Raw genomic sequence first — 27523 nt, 5'->3', positions numbered from 1 at the left:
ATCTATATGATGTTTCTTAACTGCCCAACATTCCACACCATACAACCACCTATTGGTTCAATTGTTAAAAATACCATGAGAGTGTAAATCTGAAAACAATACCTACTACAGGAAGATTGATACAAAGAAGATGGAGCCAGAAGTTCCTCACTTTGCTGAACAGACGTGGTTATTCCTTAATTGGTTAGGTTCTCTAGAGGAATAATCTGACTGATACAACTTGACAAAGAAGCGGAAGCTTAGATTTGTTTACTTGTGATTAACAAGTCATGCAAAAAATTGGTAGAGATTCCGTGAAGGAATGCTCAGAGTTAGAAGACGTGAACCTAGGACTTGGGAAGAGATGTAGCACAAGTTGAAGAACAAGTACCTACCAAAGCATATCCAAAGAAAGCTCGCCCTTCGACAAGATTACCACCAACATGCATTTAAAGCTGAAGAGAACTTGAAGCTGTATATCAAGTTGCTTCGCATGTTGGAGAATGTTGGAATCTGACACCAACAATGTTAAGGCAAAGGCTGAAACCAAATTTACATTGCCGAAGGAATTGAGAGAACACCAGTTAAAGAAAATGAGTCTGAAGTTGAAGATAAAACTGAAGTGATTACAGTGAACTGTAATGATAAAGAAGCGACCGTGCTTGAAGCTTCAAAGACAGAAGTCAATAGCTAGAAGATTTTACTGAAGTGGTCTACGTTGAAGAGATCAAAGTAAACAAAGCTGAAACAATAGAAGATGAGGTAACGGTCGAGGACACTCCACAAGAAACCATCAACAGTCATGATGCTATTCTTAAAGAGGTAGAGCTTAGAGCTTGTGCATCAAGTCTTCGATGAGAAGGTTACTAAAGTTAAGGATTGCATTACAGAGGTTGATGAAGACACGATTAAAGCAATAGTACAATATGAGGTGGTAATTAAGGAAGACTTCGAGCACACTCCACATGAAGCTTTCACTACCTAAGATGCTATTCTTACCATCGGAGATTTTATTGAGTTTGTCATTTTACCTCAACACTTTGAAGAGAAAACTCCCAGGGTTTAAGATTTTATTTCCTAACGTCCCTACATCACCAGAGTTTTGTTTGGGAATAGTCAAAGCTACGACTCAAATGTTGTTTCCCCCTCATCACAGCAAAACTTAAGGTCGAGTTTTTAAAGATGGGTAGAATTAATGCAAATAATTCATATAAATGGGCTTATTTTATTGAAAATTATCTTTGGATTGGGCTATATATGTGTTGGGCCTTTGATCCCATGTGCTTTCAATTTTTCATTGTAATGGGCCAGTTTAATGGAGGTATAATATGGGTAGAGGCTAGGCATAAGTGTCTTTATTTTTTATTTTAATTGTTATTAAGTGTTTTAATTAGGCTGGATTAAGATTCTACAAGTCTAGTCCTGTTTTGAGTCAGTTTCATTTACTACTACAGTTTCCTAGTCAGTTTATGTTACCTAATTAGTTAAGGATTGACTTAGGCTTTTCCTATTTAGTGTTCGAATTTGTTTTTGAGTATTTTATATAAGTTTGTAAGGGGGTCCAGCATTGTATACGAATTTTGATTAATGAAAAGCTTTGGCTGCTCTCTCTTCCATGCATGACAAACCCCTTGTGTATGATCAAGGTCGGCTGGTGTTTAATCCATCCAAACACCATGCTGCAGGAAGCTCGAGTGCCCCCCCTCCTCTTTCCTTCTTCTTTTCCTCCATTGACCAAGTGAGTAAAACCTTGTTTTCTGCAACTTTTATATTCTGTCCAAGGAAATTACATGCAAGTGTTTTTTGCCACATTAACTGATAAGGGAATCCGACCATCAGATCACTCTTATCTTTTGAGGTGGTCTTCATCATTCTAAGGGAGACCTTGAACCAAGACCTGTTGCTGATCAGGTCTGCTGATCTGGAGATAATTAATATCTCCCTATTCAGCCCTTTGTGCTTCCAGATTTAATTTCCTTCTATTCTAACTGCTGAATCGATTTACCATCTCTGTTGGGTTAATATTGCTAACATCTCAATCATAATATCAGTTTTGATTGGGTATTATAAATTTTGTTTTCCAATTACTAGTCTGATTTTTTTTTTGTCTATTATACCCTTCTTCTAGTATCACTAGGATTGCTACCTAATTCCAGATCCAACCCTAGGATCGATCTTAAACTTTCAGCAAGGGTTCCTTACCTTAAAAAAAGAACTAGACTTGAGTTTTAATTTAATCAGACCGTCTGATTTGGATATATGACTGTCCCCCCTATCCTGAAATTTTGTTCTCTGAAATTCGATTCTTAGTTTCCTAAACCAGTATTACATTACTGGCTCTCCCAACATCTATCATCGATGATTACCATAAAATGAAGTTAGAACTGAAAGAATACAATGGCTGACGCAATCCTTAGGTATTCAACAACTAGTTGTGTTATTTAGAGGATTACTTTGACTGGTTTAGTTTGACAGAACCCTGGAAGTTACTACTTGCTCACGCTAAGTTGATCGGGGCCACTCGTGAATGGTGGAGGAACCAAGAAATGCGAATGCAAAGACTTGACGCTACCATCATTACATGGAGAGGGATGAAAGAGGCCTTGAAAAATAGATACTTATCCCAAATCTTTAAAGCACAGTTACATGACAAGCTGAACTCCCTACCATGGTGCAACCGTGCAATGACAGTGACATAGTATATGGATCAGTTCGATGCCCTCATTTCATGTACGAATATCAAGGAGGAGGATGACCAGCTAACATCTCGCTTCAAATTGGGATTGAGGCAAGATATCTGGGATCAGATTGGAGTTGCAGACATCTATGACCTGCAAGATTTTTTCCAGAAGGCCCCTACAGGCAGAGGAAATATTGAAGGCTTCAACGAGGAGGTTTAGGTTTCAAGATGGGGAGGAAAATAGGAATACAGTCAGTGTGGTACCTGACAATCCCACCGCTCGCCCTGCCGCCACACCCATCCCTACACACATGCAGAGAATAAAAGAAAAGCTCCTATGGCAAGCAACAGTAGAACACAATGTTTCAATTGTCAAGAGTTTGGACATGTCACAAAATTCTTCCCTTTGCGACAATAGTTGAATGCAGTGGTTACCAAAATTATTGAGGTGGACGATGAAGTGGAAGTGACCAAGCCATACCCACTTGATGATGATGATGTTGACTATTGTGGTTAGGACATTCAAGGTGTCAATCTTATATACCTTGACACTACCACTGATACTAAGGAAGAGAGTGACATTGAAGAGGACAAGGAGCGTGGGACTATTAAAGATTGAGATGGAGGTTGACACTATTCTGGAAAATTCTACAAAAACACCCTTCACAGTTGAAACTGCGCAAGAAGTACAACACATTGAGTTTGTAATTCTGAACAAGTTCTTGTAGGAGAGAGGGCCACATCTTGAGGACTACATTCCTATCTATTGTGAGCTACCAGACTCTTTGTACAAGCTAAAATTGGACATCCATCGTACACAGTTGATCCCTCGACTTACTAAAACTTGAGGTCGAGTTTATTCAAGCCGAGAGTTGATGAAGTTCAAGGAAGAAGGTTTTGTGGTACTGTTCATGTTGCACTGTTCAGTGGTACTATTCATAATGAGTGGTGTGGGCCCCACTGAAGACAGCTTATGTGGACTGAAGATCTTATGGCTGAAATTACCTTTTAGAAGTTACCATTACCTTAGTTTCTATTTTTATGTAATATCTACATAGTCAAGTTCTAATTTAGTAGTAGTTTCAATTTTGATTACATTTTATTATGCATGTAATAGCAATGGATCCTATAGAAGGATTCCATCCTAGTTTCTATTTTATTTGCTTTCCATCTTCCTTGTAATAGCTAAGGATCATTTCTAGAAGGATTCCTTTTTAGCGTTTGTTTGGCAGCCAAGTAGCAAAGAGAGTTTCTATTATTGTAAACAGCCTATTGATTGTTCTAAATAAAGAACAAGGGGCACACTAGCACACAGATTTGGATGTTTTGAAAACTAACTCTATTTGGGTGTGTGCACTGTGGTGAATAAGTCACAACCCTTGTGGTGAAGTCCAACCACAGCCCGCAGGCCATAGGTGGGGAAGCCTATTGGTCATATCTCTTTCTTTCTTCCTTCTCCTTACCTTTCCTCTTTCAATCATCTCTGACCAGCAGGATTCCAGCAACTACTCTTCACTATCGTGGGATCTTATCAGGCGATATTAGTACCTCCTTTGGTGATTGATTATCCTACTACAATTGTTCTTCAAGTTTTTATTAAGCTCTGTTATTTTCCAGCTTTGTGTTTGCATGTCTGCAACATATTATTTTGACAACAACAGGGTGTGATTTTCAGCCATTGATTTTTGGTAATCTAACCATCATATTGGGCTGAAATTAAACTATGTTATTCCCCTCCCCATCTACTTCCTTCGACCTAAGTATGGTGTTCATAGGATTGTTAGATCATGATTTATACCAGTTTTGACTTGCTATTTTCTGTTTTTTATAATTTCTATTTTTTGTCCTTGTATGTTTCCACTTATCCAACCGTTAATTCTCCTTGAGATTTTTCCCATGTAGTCACCCCCTCTCATAAGGCTCCTATGATATCTCAGTTTCAGCTTCATTGGGCTTACAGTTTGCAAGTTCTATTTACTTATTCAAATTTTCTGCCATATTCCTCAGATTCGGGTTCACTGCAATTCTGGTTTTTGTAGATTTGCTAGTGTTTGCTTTGTTGTGGCCAGCATACCTCATCATCAGCCATAATTACCACATTGCAATTCAGATAGAGGTAAAATTAGGAAGACAAGTCCATAGTGTCATCTAGTCATGGGTTACTTTTCAGTGCATTCAGACTCAATCACATGTTAATATAATCCTTTTAAAAGTGTTTGAAAAAATAGATTCTGCATGACGAACTTGGGACTGTTTAAGTAACAAGAGGAAAAGCTTATACATGGTGCAAAATACACAAAATCTTACAAGTGACCTATAGAAAATTCCCGTATATTCAATGACGAGAATGACTAGATCACTAGATCATCCATTCGGCAGAAATAGTAGTAGCTCCATATAACATTCCAGAACAGTTAGTCAAAAGCTTTTCCCAAAAAAATTTACACAAAAATTAAGAAATGGAAAAGTACGGCAATATGCCAAAAGAATAAGGGAATCAGTAAAATACTTGGTGGTTTATAATTGTAGCAGCCATTCTCTGAATCTCACGTTCTTCATGTTCAGCAAATAGTTTTGCCTTTGTTGCTGCAGCAGCCAGACCAAATTTTGCAGCATTTTTCACACTTCCAATGGGCAACTGAGCAGAAACTGTATCTTTTTTACCACAAAACCCATGTTCTGCCATGCTTTCCTCTGAAATTCATTCAAGGAACTATTATATTGACAATAACTATTTAACTAATTATGAGAACTGAAAAAAAGAGAATGAACAACCAACCTTTCTGGTGGCATGAGCTTGTTAGTCCTCCATGAAAATTACCTTCTCTGCCACATGCACTCTCTGAACTGATCCTTCACACAAGAAAGAGAAATTTCAGTCCATTTTCTCCTAGAAAAAGTTGCATTTATTGTTAAAATTTTCAAAACTAAAGTAGAAAGGAAAGCATTTATTCCAAATTTTTCAAAAAAAGAAGTACATATTCCTAAAACAAAGCAAAGAAATTGTCCAGTGCTTTATCATGGTTCATATATATAACCATATAGGAACATAAGAGCAACAGAATTTGCTAAAAAATGCATAAACAAGGTATTGCTGAAATAATCTCCCCCCCCTCTGGCGAGAGAGCGAGAGAGAGAGAGAGAGGAAGTCAGCTTCAAATTGATAGCTTAAAAGGAACATAGATCCCACCTATCTCCATGAACAGAGCTTTCCAGTTGGAAGATGTTATTTGAAGCAACTGATTGATGCTCTTCCTTGGACAATGCCGCTAACGATGCATGAGCACAGGCTGCAGCAACTCTTGGCCCCACCGCAGAGGCCAGAAAGGCAACCTAGAAAACTTTTCAAACAGTTAGATCAGAAGCAACTCAAACAAACAATCATAATATATATTGCTCTTGGACAAAACCAAATATATCTAATTCAAAGGAGAATTAAACAACCAAATATCCCATACATATATGCTATGAAAACTTACAAAGTGCAACAAAATTATACTAGCTTAACAAAGCAAAAACAGTAGAATAATAAATGCACTGAGCAAGGGATCTCTTTGCAACATCTAGCTGATATTAAAGCTCTGAGTATCACTATTGCTGCCACACTTCACAGGTTGTTACAACCGCTTATCCTAAAAGCTCGAGCTGTTAAATAAGGGCAATAACAATGAATATCCACACACCCCGAACATGCAAGCCTGTACACACACGGCCCTGCACGTGATTCGCATTCATGCAGAAACACTATCACGTGGCACTGAAGGGAGAATGTGTTGAGGAAACCCATTGCACTTCCTAGGGATCTACCACTCAACCTCCCTGCTCTGATACCATTATACAACCACTTATCCTAAAAGCTTGAACTGTTACATAAAGGCAACAACAATGTATATCAACACACATGGGCATGAGTTTAAGAAAACTCAGCATCTCTAGAAATTCCCTAAGTAGAAAGCAGCAGGAGTGGAGGACAGGTTAGGGTTTGTTAAATCAGAAATATAAGAACTCTTAAGACTAACTCCACACCAAAACTTGTAGATGGATTGTAAAAAATTCAAAGCAATATCCATCAGAGGACCAAATCAGGTCCTCCTCTTGGTCTTTGATACTGCATCTGATGCAATAGCACTTCCAAGCACCGGCCTGAACCTTTTTGAAAGTTTAGACCGGGATGAGCCAAGTCCAAATTTAGTTTTGGTCCAGTAGGAGATTAGAAGTTCTCTGATTTAAATAGCCACGTAATTTCATCATTTGTTTATGGAATATTGAAGTTGAGATTGGAACTCACGGTTTGAGGTTGTCTTCTTCCTTCGGTGAGTCTTCTCTGTTCTTCATTCCTCTCTTTTCTCTCTTGTTTCTCCTCCCTTACTCCCTTCTTCTTCCTTTCTTCTTCTCTATTCCTGCTCCAGCGATACTGTCGGACCTCACAACCGGTTCGATCTCTCTCATGTCGCCCCCATTCGCTTTAAAACTTGAGGTTTACTAACCTACTCTAAGGCAGACTGTGCAATCAGGGGTCAAAAGCCTGCATGGATGGTGAAGCATTACTTTCAGATCGGATCTGCCCAATTTCATGATTTTTTCTAAACCATCTAAAATAAATTTTTCGTATTCCTGTTAAATCGATGTTTAATGACTTGGTTTAATCCAGCAGGCCTAGGTGACTCTTAACTCTGAAGTTTCAGCGCTATTTGAGTCATGTTTCAGGGGTGTAGTTCAATTTCTTAACTTGGTTCTACCATGACTTAGCTTCCATCATGAAGAAGAAAACTTCATCTTTTTATTTCCCCTTAAGACGTATCTATTGTTTATTTACTCAAATACCCCAGTTTCTTGAACTGTGTTTTTAAGTTATCCCAGTCTGAACTTTAATACCAGATACTTCCTTTTCTTCATAATCTTAATTACTATTCTGACCTGTTTTTGTCTACCTTCCTTAATTGGGTTATGAATTTCAGCTTAATTATGAACTTGCCACTGCCATTGCTACTTGATTTTATTATCACCTGGTGGGCCCACAGTGACCCCGAATTAGGGTTTTGGAACCCAGGATTGGATCAGCATCTGGTCCATTAGGAACTTGTGTAACCATCGTAAGGCTGAGGAGGATGGGTATCATTTATTTACTCTGTTTAATTATGCCAGGGAAGTGTGGAGAAAACTATTGGTCATGGGTGTAGAGTTGGCCCACTCAATTCTTGTGTGTTATAAAAGTGGAAAGAGTGCACTTCTGTGGGGAGTAGGTCATTGTGGAGGCTAATACACCCTGGCATCTTGTGGTGCATATGGACGGAGAGGAACGCCTGAACATTTGTGGCAAACAAGAAACTGGCCAATAATACTACACCTAAAATCATGTCAACGGTTTCTAGTTGGGCTTCGATTGTTCCAGATTTTGTGGGGACTAAAACATTGGTTATATGGGATAGGTGGTCTGATTTTGTAAATGAGTAGCAATGGTGGAGAGTGGGGGTTAATATGTTTTTGTGGGGGGTTATTTTTGCATTTTTGTAGAAGGCCCTGGTTGCCATAAGGCTTTGTATAGAAACTATGTCTAAAGGTTGCTCTCCTTTTTATCAAATTAATACGAGGGTAAAAGTACACTGCTTGGTTGCATGGTTCCTGCGCCTGAATATACTGTTCTGCCAATTGAAAAATAAAAAAAACCCATCCATGTAGCTACCCCTGTTTGTGCTCTCATTGGCCCCTGTGCTGTTGCAAGGGCTACACGACCAAGCAGCGATCTCTTGCCCTTAATATAATCTCTACTTGGTCGCATGGTCTCTACACAAGCGTCTGGGCCAATGGGTGAGCACGCCTGATATCTACCCAGGGGGCAGAGACGTCATCTCACGGCGCCCTGTGAGAGGGCGCAGGAAACACCACCAAAAGTAGAGTTCCCAAAAAATAATACAATCTCTACTGCCTTTTTCTTAAAAGAAAATAATGCACTCCATCAGGTGCTTATTGAAACTACGAATCTACGATCTTAACCATCAATAATCAAAACAAAATATAATAAGATATCATTATGCAATTCTGTTCTGCATTAAAAGAAAATGATACACAGAGATATAGAAATCATGCAGATTATTATACCGCGCTACAGAAATTATGCAGATTACTATAATAACTTACCAGAGCCATGAGGGGATTTGCAGAATTCTCAAATGGGATTCTGCTTTCAGAATCAAGGCCTGCAAGAGAAAGTAATGAAGAAACTTTCATTACCATGGTTAGTAACCCTAACAAACAAATGAGGTCCTGCTATAAAGAATGTGGAACTAAACTTGAACAAATACCTGCAGGATCACAATTAGGATTTGAATATTGCCCTCCATCTTCACCTCTGCTTGACACTTTAGTTGAAACAGATTTACTTGGAACTTCAATATTCTCCAGTAGGCCATCCTCCATGGGCAGACGAATTAAATGAAGGATGCACTGTGCTTTAGACTTGGTACCAACATGCTCAGCAATTTCATTCCAGTTGTCATTGTAGGTTTCCAGTGCCTCAAGCAGAAGAAGTGTTTCCTGGTCAGTCCAATTGTCTCCAACAAGGTCACACAAATCTCTTATGGAGTCCACCTTTATAAAATCAACGCTAGAGTGACCACTAACAAATCTCCCATCATGGAAGCAATCCGAGCAAAGTAGAATGTCAGCCTGCTTAATTAAATATGGATCATTTATAATTTCATACAAGTGCAAAGATAGCTTGAAAGACATAGATTAACTCATTAACATAAGAAAGATTATCAAACCCTAATAACCAGAAGAAATAGTAACGGAAGAAGAGAACAGAGAGAAGGAAGAGGGAGAGAAAGCTGGATGATGGAGTGTGAATGATCTTCTATTGTACCAGCAGCTTTATTTATAATAGAATTCAATCAATTACACAAGGAAAGAGACACTTACTCAAGCTATTCCCAAGGTCTAAACACAATAGGAAACTAGCACCTACTTACAATAGGAATCAACAATAAGGAAATATAATAAATAGCTAAAACTACTTAGACAATTAAAACATTCCCACGATACTGAGGTCCATGGACACTGGACCTCCAACCGAGACTCTAACACTCCCCCTCAAGCTGGAGTATATATATCTCCCATAAACAGCTTGGAACAGCCACCAAGAAACACAAGTTGAAACAGCACCTTCGAAAACATATCACCAAGTTGATTACCATTTGAAACAAGTTTTTGCATAATTGCATTTCTCACAAAATGACAATCAACCTCAATATGTTTGGTCCTCTCCTGAAAAACTGGATTGCTAGCAATATAAATGGCAGCTTGATTTTCATCATACATCTTCATTGGTTTAGGAACTGAGAACCCCAACTCTTGTAGGAGTCACTTCAACCACATCAACTCGGCCACAGTATGAGCTTAGCTCTATATTCAGCCTTTGCACTCGATCTGGCCACATTAGTCTATTTCTTACTCCTCCAGGAAAGAGGATTACCACAAAAAAAAGTACAATAGCCAATAGTTGACCGACAATCGTTGGCGACACCAACCCAATCAAATATCAAAATAACCCAAAACATCGGTGTGACCATGACGCCAATAAATAAGATTGTTGCCAGAAGCACCTTTAAGATACCTCATAATGCAACAAGCAGCATCCAAATGAGCCTATTAAGGACTCTCCATAAATTGACTGATGACCCGAAGAACAAAAGAAATATCTGGTCGAGTGAGTTAAATAAATAAGTTTCCCAACAAGTCTCTTGTACTGATGTATATCCTCAAACTCTTTACCATCACACACACCAAGTTTTAGATTCGGATCCATAGGGTTGTCAATAGGCTTACATCCCAACATACTAGTAAGATCCAGAATGCATTTCCATTGAGACAAACTGATACTTTTTTGCAATGAACGACTTCAATCCCCAAAAAATACCTAAGCATCCCTAAGTCTTCCATCTGAAAACTTTGATGGAGATATACCTTGACCTCTTAAATGCAAGAAAAATCATTTCCTGAAATTATGATATCATCACCATACACAACTAGGATCATAACCTTATCTCCTCGACAATGCACGAAAACACAATGATCAGAGAATCACTAAGTAAACCTATAATCACTAATAACTTTACTAAACTTATCGAACCAAGCATGTGGACACTATTTCAGCCCATATATAGCCTTGTGAGAACCACATAACTTGGATGCATTCTCCCCCCGAGCAACATACCCTGGAGGTTGCTCCATATAAACCTCTTCCTCAAGATCATCATACAGGAATAAATTTTTAATATCTAAGCTAAAACAGGGTTCAATCAAGATTCAGAGCCAAGGAGATGAGAACATGAACAGAGTTAAGACACGCCACAAGAGAGAAGCCTCAAAATAATCGACCCCATATGTCAAAGTGAATCCTTTAATAACCAACCGAGCCTTTAACCGTTTAACTGGACCATCTGAAAAGTACTTAACTGTATATACCCAACGACACCGTACAAGTTCCTTCCCTGGGGGAAGGCCAATAAATGACCACGTCTAACAATCCAACAGAGCATCCATCTCAACATCCGTAGCATGCTTCCATCCAGGATGTAACAAAGCTTCGTGATACTTGGTAGGTACAAGTACAGTAGATAAAGACAATGCAAAGTTGTGTAGTACAGGTGGAAGGTAAGAGACAACAACAAATTGAGACACAGGATAAGCAATGTTAAACTTTTGAGTACAAGAACGTGTACCTTTTCGGAGAGCAACGAACAGGTTAGTAGAAGGTAGATCTACAGGTAAGAGGTGGACTTGGCATGACGCTTGTAGACCAACTGCTTAGGTAGAGAAGTGATAATGTGAGAATCAGTTAAGGGAATAAGAGTAGGAATCGAATGAGAGAGCAAACATCCACATCTAGCTAATGACTCTCAATAGAGAAATATGTGGTGGATTCAAAAAAGGTAACATTAGCACTAACAAAGTGTTGACGTACAATAGGATCATAAGTTCATACCATTTATAACCTTTTTTAGTATGAGCATGGTCAAGGAAAACACACTTGGTAGCATGCGGAGATAACTTATCAAGACCAGGTCATAGAATATGAACAAAACATGTACCTCCAAACACCTATGGAGGTAAACCCAACAGAGAAGAATCAGGAAATGCAACCGAAAAAAGAGTTCTATTATTGATAACAACATATGGCATCTGATTTATCAAATAACAAGCAATAAGAACCGCATCACCCCACAAAAATTTGGGAACATGCATATAACAGTGGGAGGCTGAAGAATCTAGAGAAGCTTTAAGTATTTGATTGTAGTCATCAAGTGAACTAGATGATAAAGCGCCAAATTGGTGTCCAAATGAGGATGTTATATTGGTGTCACTAGGAAGTAGCTTTTTAGACTTGCCATTAGATAAAGCAACAATGGCTAATGGTGGAGCCCACTCTGGTCGACCATGTTTTGCCTAACATGCATCATTGGTTTCAACTTGCCACAAAAAGAACATTGTTGTTGGTTTGGTTACTTTGTTAGCCACTTGTACTACGACCACAACCACAACCTCTCCAAGAGCCACGGCCTCTCCCAAAAAGTTGGAACCTCGGCAAAGGCCAGCAACAAAGGCAAAATTGTCTTTAGGAAAGGCATTAGCGTGGGAAGAAGTAACGATCCTCTAAAAAGGAGCAAAAGGCTTATTAAGTGAAGGACTTTTTCCCCAACAAAAGGTTGGCTTTTTACATACTAGTAGTCAGAGTTTATTCCAGCCATAAACTTGGCAACATGAAATTCTTCTCGTTGTAGTTTCAATTGTTCAAAATTAGTAGCAAGGAGTTGATGAATGTTGAATTCTTCTGCCATACCCATAAAAATACTGAACTACTCACTCAAGGAACAATCACTCTGTTTCAAGTTAAAGAGTTTGTCATATAAATCATAAACACGAGAGATATTCTTCTCCTGGGAAAATGTTTGTTTCTAGTCATCCCACACTTCATTTGCAGTGGTGTCGAACATGACATTGGCAACAAGAGCGGGGTCCATATTGTTCCACAACCAGAGAAGGAGGGTGTCATTCTCACACATCCACTCCTCATAAGCTTTCACTTCAGCAGGTTCCTTTGAATCAGCAGGAGGACCAAATTGAAGTTGCTTAAGCTTCCCTTTGGCATTAATATAAACTTTTACTGCCCGAGTCCATAGCAGGTAATTAGCAACTCCAGTGAGTTTGATAGTGGTGATCTGAACATTAAAAATGTTTGTAGTGGATTTGGGATCAGCCATAATGCAAGCAACTTAAATTGAAACTTCCGCAGCACAAATCTGATACAATAGAATGAAAGTGGAGAGCAATCCAACAGAACAGCACCTTATCCGAAAGCATACTACCAATTGATATCAAGAACACCATGAAATCACCCCAAAATTTGAGAAAAACTGATCAAGAAGACCTCTTAAAGGTAGGGGAAAATGCCCTGAAAACTCAAAGTAATCCGGTAAACAGATCTGATAACAATACTGATACCAATTGTAAAAATAACTGTCTAAAACAGAGTACCACCAGCAAGTTTGGGAGAAAAATTACCACCAACAATCAGCAGCCCAGATGGGCTCCAAAATAGGATCAAAGAGCCCCTCTATAGGTGGAAACTGGAAAATAAAACCACAGAAACTCAACAAATATGATGGACAGATCAAAATTAATTTGTAAAACTAACCTTCTGAAAAAGTACCCTAAAACAGAGTACCCCATGGAGTGATATAGCACACCAATTAAATAAGATCATCAATGCTGATCAGCTTCAGCAGGAGGTTGAATGGTCTTACAAGAGTGGTTAATGTTATCCATGTGTTGAGCACATCAAGTGTTGTCAATTGTCATTGGTGTCAACACAAGTGCAGTGCATGGGTGTTCAAGGTAGTGGTTCCAATGCACAAATACAGCTGTAGAATGATGGTGCAAGTGCATGGTGCATGGTGCATGGTGCATGGTGCATGGGTGTTGTCTACTGATGTAGCTGCCAGCTGTTCTATTCAAGGTACTAAACTTGGAACTCGACCCCAACTTGACCCTGGGAAAAACCGAGATCTCGGTCGAGTTGATGCATTTTTTTTTTTTTTCAACTCGAAACCTGGTTTCGGTGGGTTTTAGACCTAGTTGGGGTCTGAAACTTGGTACTCAGCCTATTTTAGGCCATTTAAAAACAATGACACTATCAGATTTTGCAAAAACAAAGTCCAAATAGGAGTTTCACTTGGTCGGAGACCAGGACAAACACTTATGCCAAAAACCAGGACAGACACAGGACAAACTAAGGGTGTCAATTTGGAACCGAAACCGTATACCGAAACTGAAACCAACTGCATAAAACCGTACCGTTACAAATTCGGTACAGTACAGTATGAAAAAAAAAACGGTATTACCCTTGGTACGATACGGTATCGGTTTCTAAGTTGAAACCGTCGGTATGCACCAATACCGTAACGTTTTACACATATGGTACCGTACCGCATAGAAGGGTAAGAATGAGTGAATGACAGGCTTTTTTTTCTTGGGAAGAGTGAATGACAGGCTCATAGTGACAGCCACTCAGCCATTGCAATATCTCTCGTTTTTCTTTTGGTAACTCAATATCTTTCTCTCTCAGTCTCGGCCTCTCGGGGAAAGAACAAACATCTTATTTTAAGTTTTAACATTGATGGTTCTTGAAGCTTCTCTCTTGCTCTCGTTGCAAGCGAGGGTTCTAGGGTGATATTTGTGCAACCACAATGCAGCAGTATAGAATCCCTCCCTGTCTGACTTACCAGTTCCTCTCACACCTCTCAAGTTGCAGATAAGCTTGAGAGTGGTTGAAGCATTGTAATTCCATGCTAAATCTAACCGTTCTTTCATACTCTTCGGTGGTGTATTAGGGACGACATGGAAGAAGAAGTCAAGGCAGGGATTGCCGGTAGATAAGAAGATGCGAGAATGGTTTTCCGTAAACCCCATCGGTGGTTTAGAGGGATCTGTTTTACCGGTGGAAGAAGGGGTGGAGGAGAGGTAGATTTTGGAAGGGCCGAGGAGAAGAGAAGGAGATCGCTCTGAGTCTTTTTGGTTCTTGAGGCTCATCTTATTTCGGTCACTTCTCCTACGCTATACAAAAAGTGGAAAACCCTGCTGCCTAATCACCATCGATTCATCCAGTCTTGCAGTTTTTATATCGAATAAGTACCGTTTTGAGAAATTCTATTGAATTCAAGATCAGATCTTCTCCTCTTGGCACCTGCAGATTTTATACCGTTTTTATATCTTAAGTAAATGCTTTTATATTTGTATTTCATTTACTTAAGATATTATTTATAAATAAGCAAATATGCCCTATTTGAATCCAATAAAAATAGTTTAAAAATCAAATTCCAAAAGGAAAAAGAGTCATCCCCCTAGTTCAAGAATAAAAACTGGATTTTCACCTTTTCGGCGGTAGTTGCAATTTTCAACTTTCTAATGCTAGGGTTTTTCTCAAATCTAAAAATTCCATAAATCTTAATATGGTATAACATTGTTAAAAACCAAAAGTGCGGTAAAATATTCATTTGTTTTGATGTCCAAAAAAATATTTTCATTCAGAGCGATTTTGACAGCATACGCACACACCAAATGAAGTTTGACCAACTTTCCAACAAATCCAAGATTGCCTAAATCTGATTTATATTGAAGGAGTTATGTACCGGTCAAACTTCATTTGGTGTGCGTGAATGGTATCAAATCGCTCTGAATGAAAAAAAATTTGGACATCAAAACAAATAAATATTTTACCTCACTTTTGGTTTTTATCAATGTTTTATCATATTAAGATTTATGGAATTTTTAGATTTGAGAAAAAACCCATCATTAGAAAGTTTAAAATTGCACCTACAGCCGAAAATCCAATTTTTGTTCTTGAACTGGGAGATTAACTTTTTTTCCTTTTGGAATTTGATTTTTTAACTATTTTTATTGGATTCAAATAGGGGGTATTTGCTTATTTCTGAATAATATCTTAAGTAAATGAAATACAAAAACATTTACTTGAATTATATTAGGCATAAATAAGTGTCTGTGTACCAAGGTTTGCATAGATAGGAATCTGTATACCAAGATATCCCACCGAGATTTCGAAATTTGACACTCATATAAAGGAGTTTGGGTCGAGATTCTCGAGATCTCGCTCGAGTTGTTGCACTTTTTCAACTCATATGCCATCTCGTCTTGACCCCTTGGAAAACCGAGATCTCGCGAGTTTTCGATCTATGGTTCTATTTATTTCCTCACCTTGATTCAATTGTGGTGATAATTCAGTCTTGAACCAACAATTATTAAATGGGCGGGTTCCTTTAAGGGTTAAGTTTGTATGGTTCAGATTATGGTTTTAGCTTATGGTTCATGATGTCATCAGTCCACTCAATATGAAGTACTATATATTACTAACTGAGTTGCCATCACATGAATTATAAAAGTGAAATACAGCTGGTTGAGAGATGATATAGTGTATCAGGCTATCAGCTATACAATGGGAAGCCTTGTTCATTACAGCTGGCTTGGATGAAGTTTAATATCCTAACAAGTCTAGGTGTTGATCAGCATGCATTACAAGTGTAGAAGTCGGCTCTTCTTAAAGATTCACTGCAAGGAGTTAGAAAAACTGGACAGCAAGTGATGATAATAGTATAATATTAACAGCAAAATCTTTTGAGTTTCTTGTGGAACTAAAAACCTGAGACTTAAGGAGTTAAAATGGAACTTCCTTTGTGCGTGGGTTATAGAGATAGTCATGGACAGCAAAGTGGATTTTAAAAGGAAATAGACTAAAGAAGAGAATGAAGAAGTACGATATCAGCAAGTTCTCTTTCTTTTGGAGTCCATGAATAAAAAAGGAGTTCTATGAGGCAACCTATTTTACAGCTAGGACAAGAGATGAGTTGGGTTTAATCTAATTCTTTACATGCGATGATTAGTTGCTAGCTTGGTCTGAAACTCCAAGAATAGTCCAGCTGTCATTGAAGAAGACGGAGTTTGAGCTCATTGGGCTCTATTAGATGATAAAGACAGCAGTTGAGTCCGCATTGGACGCTCTATTTGGTGGCTGTGTATAAGGAGTTGAGTTCTAAGAACTCTATAAGCCTGCTGCCATGCTGATCTCATAGCAGCGGATCACAGAAGGATCATATCTGGAGTGTACATGTAATGCTAAAGAGCCATTCTTGGCTAGGCATGAATGTGAGATTGGATTTTGGATTGGAGAGTAATCAATTAGGACTCTCAGCTGTTCAGGATGATACATGGATTAGGTGGACAGCAGCATTTTTATCCAGGCAACCTATTGGCAACCTGAGAAAAGAAGAGTTTATTGCAACACGGACTCTTAATGCTGCAGGTTTGGCCACATATAAATATAGCAACAAAGGAATGGGAATTACTGGTGTCAACAAAGGATCGTGGGAGTAGTTGCTGCCAACAAATTTTTGTGATGTATATAAAAGGGTTCCTATTGGCACTCGGCAGAATAGATACCTCCTCCAAGAATTTGCAGAATCTAGAGAGAGACTGAGAATCAGAGATTATAGATTTATTTATTTGTTGCTATTTTGTTTAAAGAGATGAATCGATATACTCCTCCAAAACAGAAATATATATTTAGAGAAAGAGAGCTCTAGCAGTCAAAGAGGGAGTTCGGATGTTGCAGCAGCTGTTTCTTATTTCGTGTTGTTTATGAACCCAAAAAAAAGGATGAGTGTTTGATTGCTGCTATCCTTAGTTGCTGCCCATCTTCTCAGTTGCTGCAACTATCGCTACTGCTACACATTCTGAATTTTTTTTTAAAGGGATAGCAGTAGATTGCAAGAAAGTGAAGGAGAAGGAAGATTAAAAGGTTTTTGTTACATGCAAAGATAATTTGAAAATAAAAGAAGAAAATGAGAGAAATATAGGTAGAGAAAGTGGGAGAGAGAGAGAAAATAAGATAGGAGTTTGGCTTTACGGATGAAGCCGGACATCTTGGCTTGGTTGAGGAAGCCTACCTCATCTCTTGAGAGATATTTTAGGAATTCAATCGTTTCCTTTCTTCTCCCAAATTCATGAATAAATAGTCGTACAATAATAACCACTTAACTACCCACAACCGATTTACATAATTCACTTATTGATTCCTAGGCTAAACTAACTACTTACATTACTCAAATCAGAATATACCGGACACAGAACAGTTGCTGTCTAGATCCGTGTTTCTTGCGGTTGTTGATCATAGAAGAGAAGGGAAACAGAATAGGGTTCTTCACTTCAGATTATATTGAAGCAACATATCAGTTTCAGGTTCAGTTTTGAGTCATTACGTCATGGTAAACTGATTCAGTTCAGCAAGATATATCAGGTGAACATCAGAGCAAGTTCTTCATAGTTTAAGGATATATCTCTGAAAACCCAAGTTCAGATTAAGTTCTCTCTGGGCAAAGAATCAATTAAAGCAATTTTGAGATCAGATTAAGTTCTTTATTATTTAAGAATTATTTTCTGAAAAATCCGTTTTCGGATTGAGTTTAGCACTGTGCATATATCGATTTCAGCAAACTTGTTCATCAATGTGCAAGGACAGATTTCAGTATATTTGGGATCTGATTGGATTATTCCTTGAACAAGAATTGATTTAGTTGTTCAAGCAACATCATATTGAAGGGCAGCAGAACTGTGAGTTGAGCATGATGGTAACACACCTTGTCTGATAAGGTGTTTGCAGGCTGAAGACAAATAAGACAGTTTGGTACATCATTGTTTATTTATTTCTTTGTCATTACATGTAAGTTTGCTCTGGGGCTAAGGGTAGACTTGATGTTTTTAGGTTTTCATTGTTAACCAACTTAGCATTGTAAACGCTGTTGCATGGGTGCGTGAAAACGTAGTTGGGATTGTAGCTCCGAACACGGTGGGTGCTGTGTTGAATTTAGTAAGGGGGTTGGTGCTCCCATGTAATGGGTGCTACACAAATCTAGGGGTTGGTGCTCCTGTGTCGTGGGTGCGATACAAATTGGGGTTGGTGCTCTTGACTGTGGGTGCAGTTGAACTATTGTATTGTGCATTATACTGAGGCCAGATTTGAGTCGTAGCTCAAACGGTCATTTGCACCATGGATGTGCACACTGCCGAACCACGTATTGCCTTGTGTTGTGGTGTTTGATTTGCTTTCAGGTATTGACTATCGAGTGTGCACATGAGGCAACTTGTGAGGATCGATTTTAGACGTCACTGATTCACCCCCCCCCCTCTCAGTGACACATTGGGTATAACAGTTAATTAGCCCTGAAAAACTGAGGATGATCTGCTGAATAGATTTGCAGTTATCGAAGATCTCAAAATATTCTCAAAATATTCTCCAAAAGATGAAATTCCTGGAATTGCCTCAAGCTTGAATGTGCAATCAACGGTACCCAATCAACTGATCACTCCAAGTGGATCAACAAGAAGATAGAAAAGACCCTAGTTTATCATTATATCATCAGTAACTAGGGCTTAAACAATATTAGGAAGCATAGGTTGCTGCAACCTTCACAAAGAACCCTAGTTGCCTTTAAAAACCAGAATCAGTGATTAATATTGGTTACTCAAGGTGCTCTGATACCATTAAACAGGATCAAACCTTGATAACACGAAGAAAAAAGAGATGGGAAGAAGAGAAGGAAGAGGGAGAGAAAGCTGGACGATGGAGTGTGAATGATCTCCTATCGTACTGGCAGCTTTATTTATAATAGAAGTCAATCAATTATACATGGAAAGAAACACTTAAGCCAGCTATTCCTAAGGTCTAAACACAACAGAAAACTAACACCTACTTACAATAGGAATCAACAATAAGGAAATAAAACGAATAGCTAAAACTACATAGACAATGAAAACTTTCCCACAGGCCACAGTACTGAGGTCCATGGACACCCATGGACCTCCAAAGAAGACTCAAAACATACATATCAATCAAGTAACCAAATTGTCTTGCACTAAATAAGTTTTCTAAATAAAAAGAAGGCTTACGTGAAGGGTCCACTCAAGAGGATTTTAAGATAGTTTATCAATAGAAATTGATCTTTAACTAGAATATTTTCAAAGAAATTCAAAGCAACACTTTTATGGTGCTCCCAAGGGGAGTTCTCTTTCTCTTGGAAAATGAGGTCTGCTAACTCATAAGTAGATGAGTTGGCTTGTGGATAGGGAGTCCTTTAATTTGAGACATTACCCTGTCCTACAGTCCCTTGTCGAGGGTTTTAGACTTTGGTCTCTAGTTGTTGTAGTCCCTTATGCTCTGTACTTCAGCTATTTTTGTGCAATGAAAGAGTTTGTTATTTTCCTAAACCAAAAGTTATGGTGCAGGGCCAAACACCAATGGGTTTCCTGGTCGCTCTTTGCATCATATTTCAACTTATAATTTTACAGATAACCACTTCAGATTTTTCATAGAACTCATTGAGTCTGCATGTCAAAGAACAGTTCCCTATGTTATCCCCGCATTAGAAAAGTATGCCTGGCTAAAATCTAACAAATGTCTATGGAACCATTCATAGGATAAAATAAAATATGTGGTTTTCTTATCTCATATGCATGAGTAAACAATCCAGTAAATCATACTCCGAAATCCATCAATGCTGGAGTCACTTCAATAGGATCTGACCAAAAAAATTGGCACATTGAACTACACAACAAACCACACTGATATTTCATGCCAGCAGTTAAACATAAAGGGAAGTGTATAACACGCAAATTCACAGAAGCAGCCAAAATAATAACAGCTATTACTTTTATATTCTGTTTTTGTTTTAGTAGTAGTAAATTTCCTAGTTACGACAAGTTTAGGCTTTAGGATGGTTCATTATTAGCATAATTAGTTAAAGCAAGCAAGTAAGAGTTGCTTTCTTGAAGCCATTAGTTTGTTTGAGTAGCCCACCCTTCAACCAACTGATTGACAAAAATTTAATGCATTAGTAAATTAACTTCAGAAAAAAAAATAAATACAGAACATTAAAAAGGTATCCTTCATTCCTTCCCATTGATCACAACTACTGGGTTTATGAACTCTGATTCTGCTAAAGAACTATTACCACACCCCCTCCCGGTTTCACAGCACAAGAAAGAAAAAACTTCTGAAGAACTTAATACAACAAGAAAATGTGATGATAGATAATTAGTCAAAAGTTACCTCCTTCTGTGACTGATAATGCAAACGAGGTAGGGGGCAAGAACAATAAATGCATTGATTTTCAGCTAACCGCTCCCTAATTCTGCTATCCAAATCAGAGACCTCATTACCAGGACCAAACGACAAGAAAGAAACATCAGAAGCCCTGAGCCTGCTCTTGGGCTTATCAAACTGAATCAAACTATCAATTGACTTCAAAGCAGCTGAGGTAACTTGAATCTCCCCATTTAGATCCTCCCTCAGATACGGCCCATCAACCATATGCTCATGAGTTATCGTAACCACACTATAATTAATGATTCCCCAATGATCCAGAAACCTAAAAATTCGATTCAAATCATTGAAATCAATACCAGGAGCCAACCCTTGGCAATTGTTAATCCTGAGCCTCTTCTCTGGATTCTCCATATACTTAGCAACAACCCGATTCCTGCAATCCATATATTTCCCTGGAGTATGCTCTGCAGACTTGCCTGAAAAGAAATGTGGCACAACTTGCCTCTCCAATCTGTGCACCAAATTGGGTGAAAACCAATCTGTACAACCAAAACCATTTAAGATTGAAAACCCAACTTATTCGAAACAGTAATTTACAGCGTAATTAGAAACAAATTAGAGTGGAGAAACGTGAAAACACGTACCAGAGTGCATCGGAACGACAAGAACCCTATTATTCCCGAATCGCTTGACAACGCCTCGACCTTCCATGATTGCCGGGGGAGTACATACATAGGCAGGTGGAGGTGCATCAGGTCTGTCTCTGTCGTGATCAGAAGGGGCTAGAGAAGGACTATCAGCTGGAACAGCCGATAATGCCTGAAGCTGCCCATGAGAAATGTTTTCGAAGAAGAAAGCGTTCTGGTTTTGCAGAAAGTGCTGTTCTGGGAATTGAATGGCACGTTCTGCAGCAATAACGGAGAGAACAGAAGAGTGTGGTTGATTCACAATGCGCTTAGTAACGGGAGGGAACTCAGAAACCCGAACACCACCATCGTCATAGAGAATCTCGCTTTCTCGTGCGTCGTTGAAGGGCTCGGTAGGAGCGGCGTTTGCGCCGGCGATGGTGTGAGTTTCTTCTTCTTCCTCAAAGTCCGCCTCATCGTCGTCTTCCTCTTCTTCATCTTCTTCTTCGGGTCTCTGTTTCTTGATGTTGCTTCCGAGATTAGCATCTCTCTTCCTCTTCTTCCACTTACCACGAGTTTCTGATTCCGATCATCCAAACAAATCAAGTAAAATGAAAAATAAAATGGAACAATTTAAGCATAAAATCCCCGCACAGAGGCAAACAAAAGATAATTGATCCAGAGAATTCGATTACCTGTAACGAAAGATAGAGTAGCTGACATTAGAACAGCTTCGAATGACAGTAACAGAACACTCTGTAATGGAGATTCTGAAGCTCACAGGAAAAGGCGCGCAGAGGGAAATTGTAACGAAGCGCCTCTCTCTCTCTCTCCCTTTATCCCTCTTCGCTATTGTATATCGTGAAATTGTGAAGTGCACATTGGTGGATGGGCTTATTTGACCATCCGAAGGAATGAGGGCTTAAATGGATGGGCCATAGCCCATGGGCTGAGAATGATATCAATCTCCTTATGGATTTTTTTCTACCAAATACTGGAAGTTATTTAGAATGTATACCCATTGGATTGGAAAATTTTATTGAATGATCATGGTTTTTAATGTACAGTAACGTATGTAAATTAAATGCAATATTGAATTAAGGAAAGAGAATGCTACTTGGGCTAGTATGGTATGTTGCCCCTGTGCCCAGACACAAGGGTGGGTGAAATGACTGCCACGCCTCTGAGAAATTCTGCCTTTCCATGGGGTGCGGTGGTCATTTCGCCCGCCCCTGTGTTTGGGCGGTGTAATGTATGACACAAATGAAACCAACACCGCTTGGTAACTAGTTATTTTTTTCTTATATTTGTCCATTTTCTCTTTTGCCAAAGAAACTTATTTTTTGTTAGAGTTTTTAGAGCAAAAGATCTCTAATTGATGGTGTTTCCTACGCCCTCTCACAAGGCCCGTGAGATGACGTTGTTGCCCCCTAGGTAGATACCCAAGTGTGCTCACCCATTGGAGAGCGTAGAAAACACCACCAAGTAGAGATCTTTTTCCCTTTTATTTAATACTAATTATTCCATCATGCAAATCATTAAGGCAGAAAATGCACACTATTTGCCCATTGATTGGACAAGAGAAGGATATCTTCGATCACAAGCAATTGGGGGTGGGAATTAATGATGAAAAATTCCAATCGTAACATCATTTCACCTTCGAAGAAGATATTTCTCATTTCACCATGGATGAAAGAAAACTTAATCCAAAACTTATTCAATCACTGTAAGATTAATTATCTTCTTTTTTTAATTTTTTTATATAAGACTATAAGGATAAAAAAAGCAAAACTATTATCTATATTCAAATTGGAGAAACAAATTATCAAATTATACATCATCACATATTGTGAAATATTGGAGAATTAAAATATTTTTTTTGTTTGCCATGGAATCGAATGTATTGCTTTACTATCACAAAACTGTAAGTGGTATGAACTGTGAAGGATTAGAATATTGACTTTTTATAGTTAAAATATAACTTTACCTAAAAAAAAAAGTTGTCTTTTGATTCTTTTGGCAGTTTTAATTGTTCTATTGAAAGTTGAAAGGGTTCAAACTAAATCGATCCAAACCGACACAAACATAATAAGTGAAAATCGACACTAAGCCGAAGTGAAAATGGACTAAAGCTGGAATTGTACAAAACGGCCTTTCCTTATTGGTTTGGTTTCTGATCCATCCATTCTCACGTCAAAAACTAAGTCAACCCGACTGAAACCAGACTGAATTGACTGATTGACATCCCTACTAACAATCTTGCAGTAGAAGCATCAATAGAGCTAATGGATCCAATCAAACATTCAATATCTAATCATTTTTCAGCATTTGAAAAGATTACTGCAAGAGTATCGTACTCATAATATATCCAATGTAATTTAAGGAGTTGAACCCACACATGACTGCAAATGTGAATAAAAATGGGTATATCGCTACAAAGCACACCTTGTGGCCAAGGGCTACAGTCAACAAGAAGGTCTTAACTACAATATGACGTTTTTCCAATTATTAAATCTTCAACAATTAGACTTGTACACTATTGCTCTCTCCAAATCATGGCCTATTCGTTAACCAGATGTTAAAAATACGTTCCTTCATGGGATTCTCAATGAGGAGATGTTCACGTCTCAACCTCTAGGGTTTGCTGATCCGCGATTTCCTACACATGTTTGTAAATTACACAAGTCTTTCTACGGTCAGCAAGCACCCCCTCACATGGTTTGAAAAGCTAAGTTCCTTTCTTCTTGAAAATGGTTTTATACTTTTGTTGGTTAAAAAATAGATACATCTTTATTTATATATCATAAGAGCAGCATCACAATCTATATCTTAATATATGTCGATGACATTATATTAACTGGCAATTGCAGTATTTTTCTAACTCATTTCATTTGTACGATTACAGCCACTACAGATCTATGTCCCCTGCACTATTTTCTTGGGACTCATGTCTTACCCATTGCAAAGGGATACTCTTATCATAACATCAATACATTCTTAATCTCTTGGTCAAGGCCAAGATGACTGCTTGCAAGCCGCTTTCAACTCCTATAACAATGTCCACTAAACTTCCACAAATAAATGGAACTCTAATGGATTATCCAACACTTTATAGAAGTACAGTTGATGCTCTACAATATGTCACACTTATCCGATCGGGCATTTAATTTGCGGTGAACAAAGTTAGTTAACTCATGCATCGACAACATTGAAAATAACAGAATTGTGACTAATCATTCGCCTAAAAATAACGGGAAAATATATTTTCTTTATAATATTTTTATGTTCTTTATTAGTTTTTATTGGTTTCAGTTAATCCGGAATGGTTCATATACTACCGGTTTCATAAAAGCCCAAACCAAATCCAAAACCAAATTGACAAGGTTTCGATCTAGTTTTTTCCAATTAGTTTTGATTGGTCCAATTTGTAGAAACGTAAACCTGCTCACAAAGCAAAAAATAGAACAATACAAAATAAAAACAATCACACCCCACAACACAAGGATATACGTGATTCGACAAGGTTCCTACGTCTATAGAGAGATGATAGTAGTTTTCACTAGTAGTAGAGAGAAGGGTTACATGCTTTCTTCCTCACACCTCTCCGTGTTCATAAAGAATTTGCCTATAACCCTACTATTCCCTCGTTCGCAACCAAATTTTAGGGAAAACAAAGAGATACAATTTCCCGAATTACCCCATGTAAATTTTAATTTACGCCTCACTCCTCAATCCCTACAAGCTTTTAACGGTTCTTTGGATGCAACACACAACCCAAAGTACATAATAGAAGACATCAAGCCTCAACACAATCGGTTCAGACGTAAAATTGACCCCCTACTCCTAGCCAAGCCTCAACATAATTGTGACTCACTCCTGAAGGCTCAAACCCTACAGGATTTTAACGACCCTTTGGGGGCAATACACAACTCAAACTACAGAATAGAAGACATCAACCCTCAACACAAAGAAAATTATCTCCTCCAATTCCCTGCCCAGCCCAATTCCCTAGTTCCTCTAATAGATGGTGGTGGACCCCACCTGGGCAAGGGTAGGTTGGTATTCCAGCCCCTCATGTTAGAGGAATTGGGGAACTTGGCCTGGCAGGGAACTGAAGGAGATAAAGATCCCTCAATACAATCGGTTCAGGCGGAAAATTGACCCCCTTACTCCTACCCAAACAAGACTAGGTATTAATCTTTCTACTCTTCAAATTTTTTTTAATAATTAAATGAAATCTTATCAATAATACATAATTATCTATTAAATTCTGTTTGTCCAATAAAATAATCTCTCTCTCTCTCTCTCTCTCTCTCTCTCTCTCTCTCTCTCTCTCTAGCTAAGAACATTCTTGGCATTTGAAGTAAGGGTGTCAAATAGTGCGGTTCCAGTTCGGTGCACATTTTGCAAGGTAGAAATCAAAACCGCACCAGATAAGAATCACCCAAAATCAGAATTGTTTTATATGCGGTGCGGTTTTAGTGGTTTCTATTCGATTTTCGTTATCCGGTTTACATGCGGTATGTAATAACGGTTTCACCTTTGTATCCTGTAATTCTATTTTCCATATCCTTGTTATATGGGAGAAATTATATTGTTTCATATACATCTAATTCTAAGCAAAGGTCACATAGATATGCTTTTAAGTGATTACTCAAGGCCGCAAAGTACCGCAAGGGAAACCAACCTGAGGACAAACCAATCCATACCCCCACTCAATTCATTAACAAAGTCCACTAAGACATGCTCATACTAAAACCTTTCATCCCTTCATGAATTTGGCAATCAAACTGATTTCCAAAATAATCTCAGTAAGGAGTCTTAATATTTTGGAGTGCTTAACCCCATTCTTAAACAAATAAGAATATTCCTAATATCGGTTTTCTACCCGGTTTCTATTCGGTTAATCGATAGTTTTTTGGTTTTGAATCGAATCGAATCGAACCGGTAATAAAACATGTGAAATCAGTATCGTGTCATTTTATACGGTGCGGTTCGCTTCAATCGTAAACAGTCGATTTTGGTTCCATTTTGACACCCTTAATTTGAAGTAAGTATTATAAATTTTAATTGGAGAAAAGTTCTGGGTGGGGTACACAGGGGCCACTCCCAGACACAGTGGAGGGGAAATGACCGGCCCGCCTCCCATGAAAGGCGAAAATCCTACCCCCCCCCGATATGCCAACTCGCGCCCCTTGCGCTCCCCCTTTTTAATTTATCAGCTTTCTTATTTTTTTTTTCTTATTGTGATTTATCACGAAGAAAAAAATTCCAAACATCATTATTGTAGGGTGAATTTTTTTCAAATTTTAATTAATTTTTAGATTCTAACCATGACAATGGTTTATATATACATATAGGATTAGATACCATAACCAAAACTAAGAAAAATCCAAAAGCATCAGTAATGGAACTCTTTGTGCACAATCTGCTTAGCCATTTTTTAATGCAACGTGTGCTCATAGCCACATACTTTGTAAAACAGTAAAAGGAGAAGGTTCTCTGTGTTAGAATTTTAGTTCTAATGTAATTCTATGTGGACCTAATTAAATCCCTAAACCAAGCTACTTAGAGTTGTGATCTAATAAAGATTTGGTCATCGAGTGGTTTTAGGAGTCCTATGTGGTATGGCTTAGTGTGGGCCAGTTAGATTCCTACTGGGACAATGATGAGAGAGGCCCTATAGGAATTACTATATAAGGAGAGCTAGGTCCTCCCTCTACCCATTACAACAATTATTCTCAATCTCTATTGATGAATACATTCTGGAAAGAAAGGGAGATATTCAGTGTTCATCATCCCTATGCATACGGTATTCTCATCAAGCCAGTTATCTTTGGAATAGAGGGGAAGCACCTAAACCTTTGGTCTTTATTTTTTGCTGCGATTATCATCACTATGGATTCAACACAAGGTTAGTGGTTCTATCTTTGATTCTCTAGTATTTGTTTGATTATGTTTTTGAACGCCCTATGGAGATCCTGACTTTTATGGTTTTGTCTCTATTTGGATCAAATTATTCTTACATGTGGTATCAGAGCCTCCATAGATCCGTTTTTGAATCTATAT

The 27523-nt window shown here is 38.3% G+C and overlaps 1 protein-coding gene across 2 annotated transcripts in view; it reads right to left on the bottom strand.

Moving 5' to 3' along the window:
- LOC122656835 (SWI/SNF complex subunit SWI3C-like) overlaps positions 1–22192 on the bottom strand; it is a 34512-nt gene extending 12320 nt beyond the window's left edge. Inside the window, exons 1-8 of one of the 2 annotated variants that reach the window (XM_043851497.1) lie at positions 22150–22192; positions 21473–22033; positions 20832–21367; positions 8962–9325; positions 8798–8856; positions 5850–5992; positions 5439–5512; positions 5169–5353 (exon numbers count right to left, since the gene is read on the bottom strand). In XM_043851497.1, coding sequence (XP_043707432.1) covers positions 5169–5353; positions 5439–5512; positions 5850–5992; positions 8798–8856; positions 8962–9325; positions 20832–21367; positions 21473–22033; positions 22150–22177 — 1950 coding nt within the window. In that variant the 5' untranslated portion in view covers positions 22178–22192. The remainder of the gene's footprint in view (positions 1–5168; positions 5354–5438; positions 5513–5849; positions 5993–8797; positions 8857–8961; positions 9326–20831; positions 21368–21472; positions 22034–22149) is intronic. The other variant, XM_043851499.1, reaches the window with a different exon arrangement.
- Between the last annotated feature and the right edge of the window lie 5331 nt (positions 22193–27523).

The sequence above is a fragment of the Telopea speciosissima genome, chromosome 3 (assembly GCF_018873765.1).
Source record: "Telopea speciosissima isolate NSW1024214 ecotype Mountain lineage chromosome 3, Tspe_v1, whole genome shotgun sequence".
Classification (NCBI taxonomy): Eukaryota; Viridiplantae; Streptophyta; class Magnoliopsida; order Proteales; family Proteaceae; genus Telopea; species Telopea speciosissima.
Note: the sequence above shows the minus strand (reverse complement) of the source record. Positions and strands in the feature narration are given on the sequence as shown.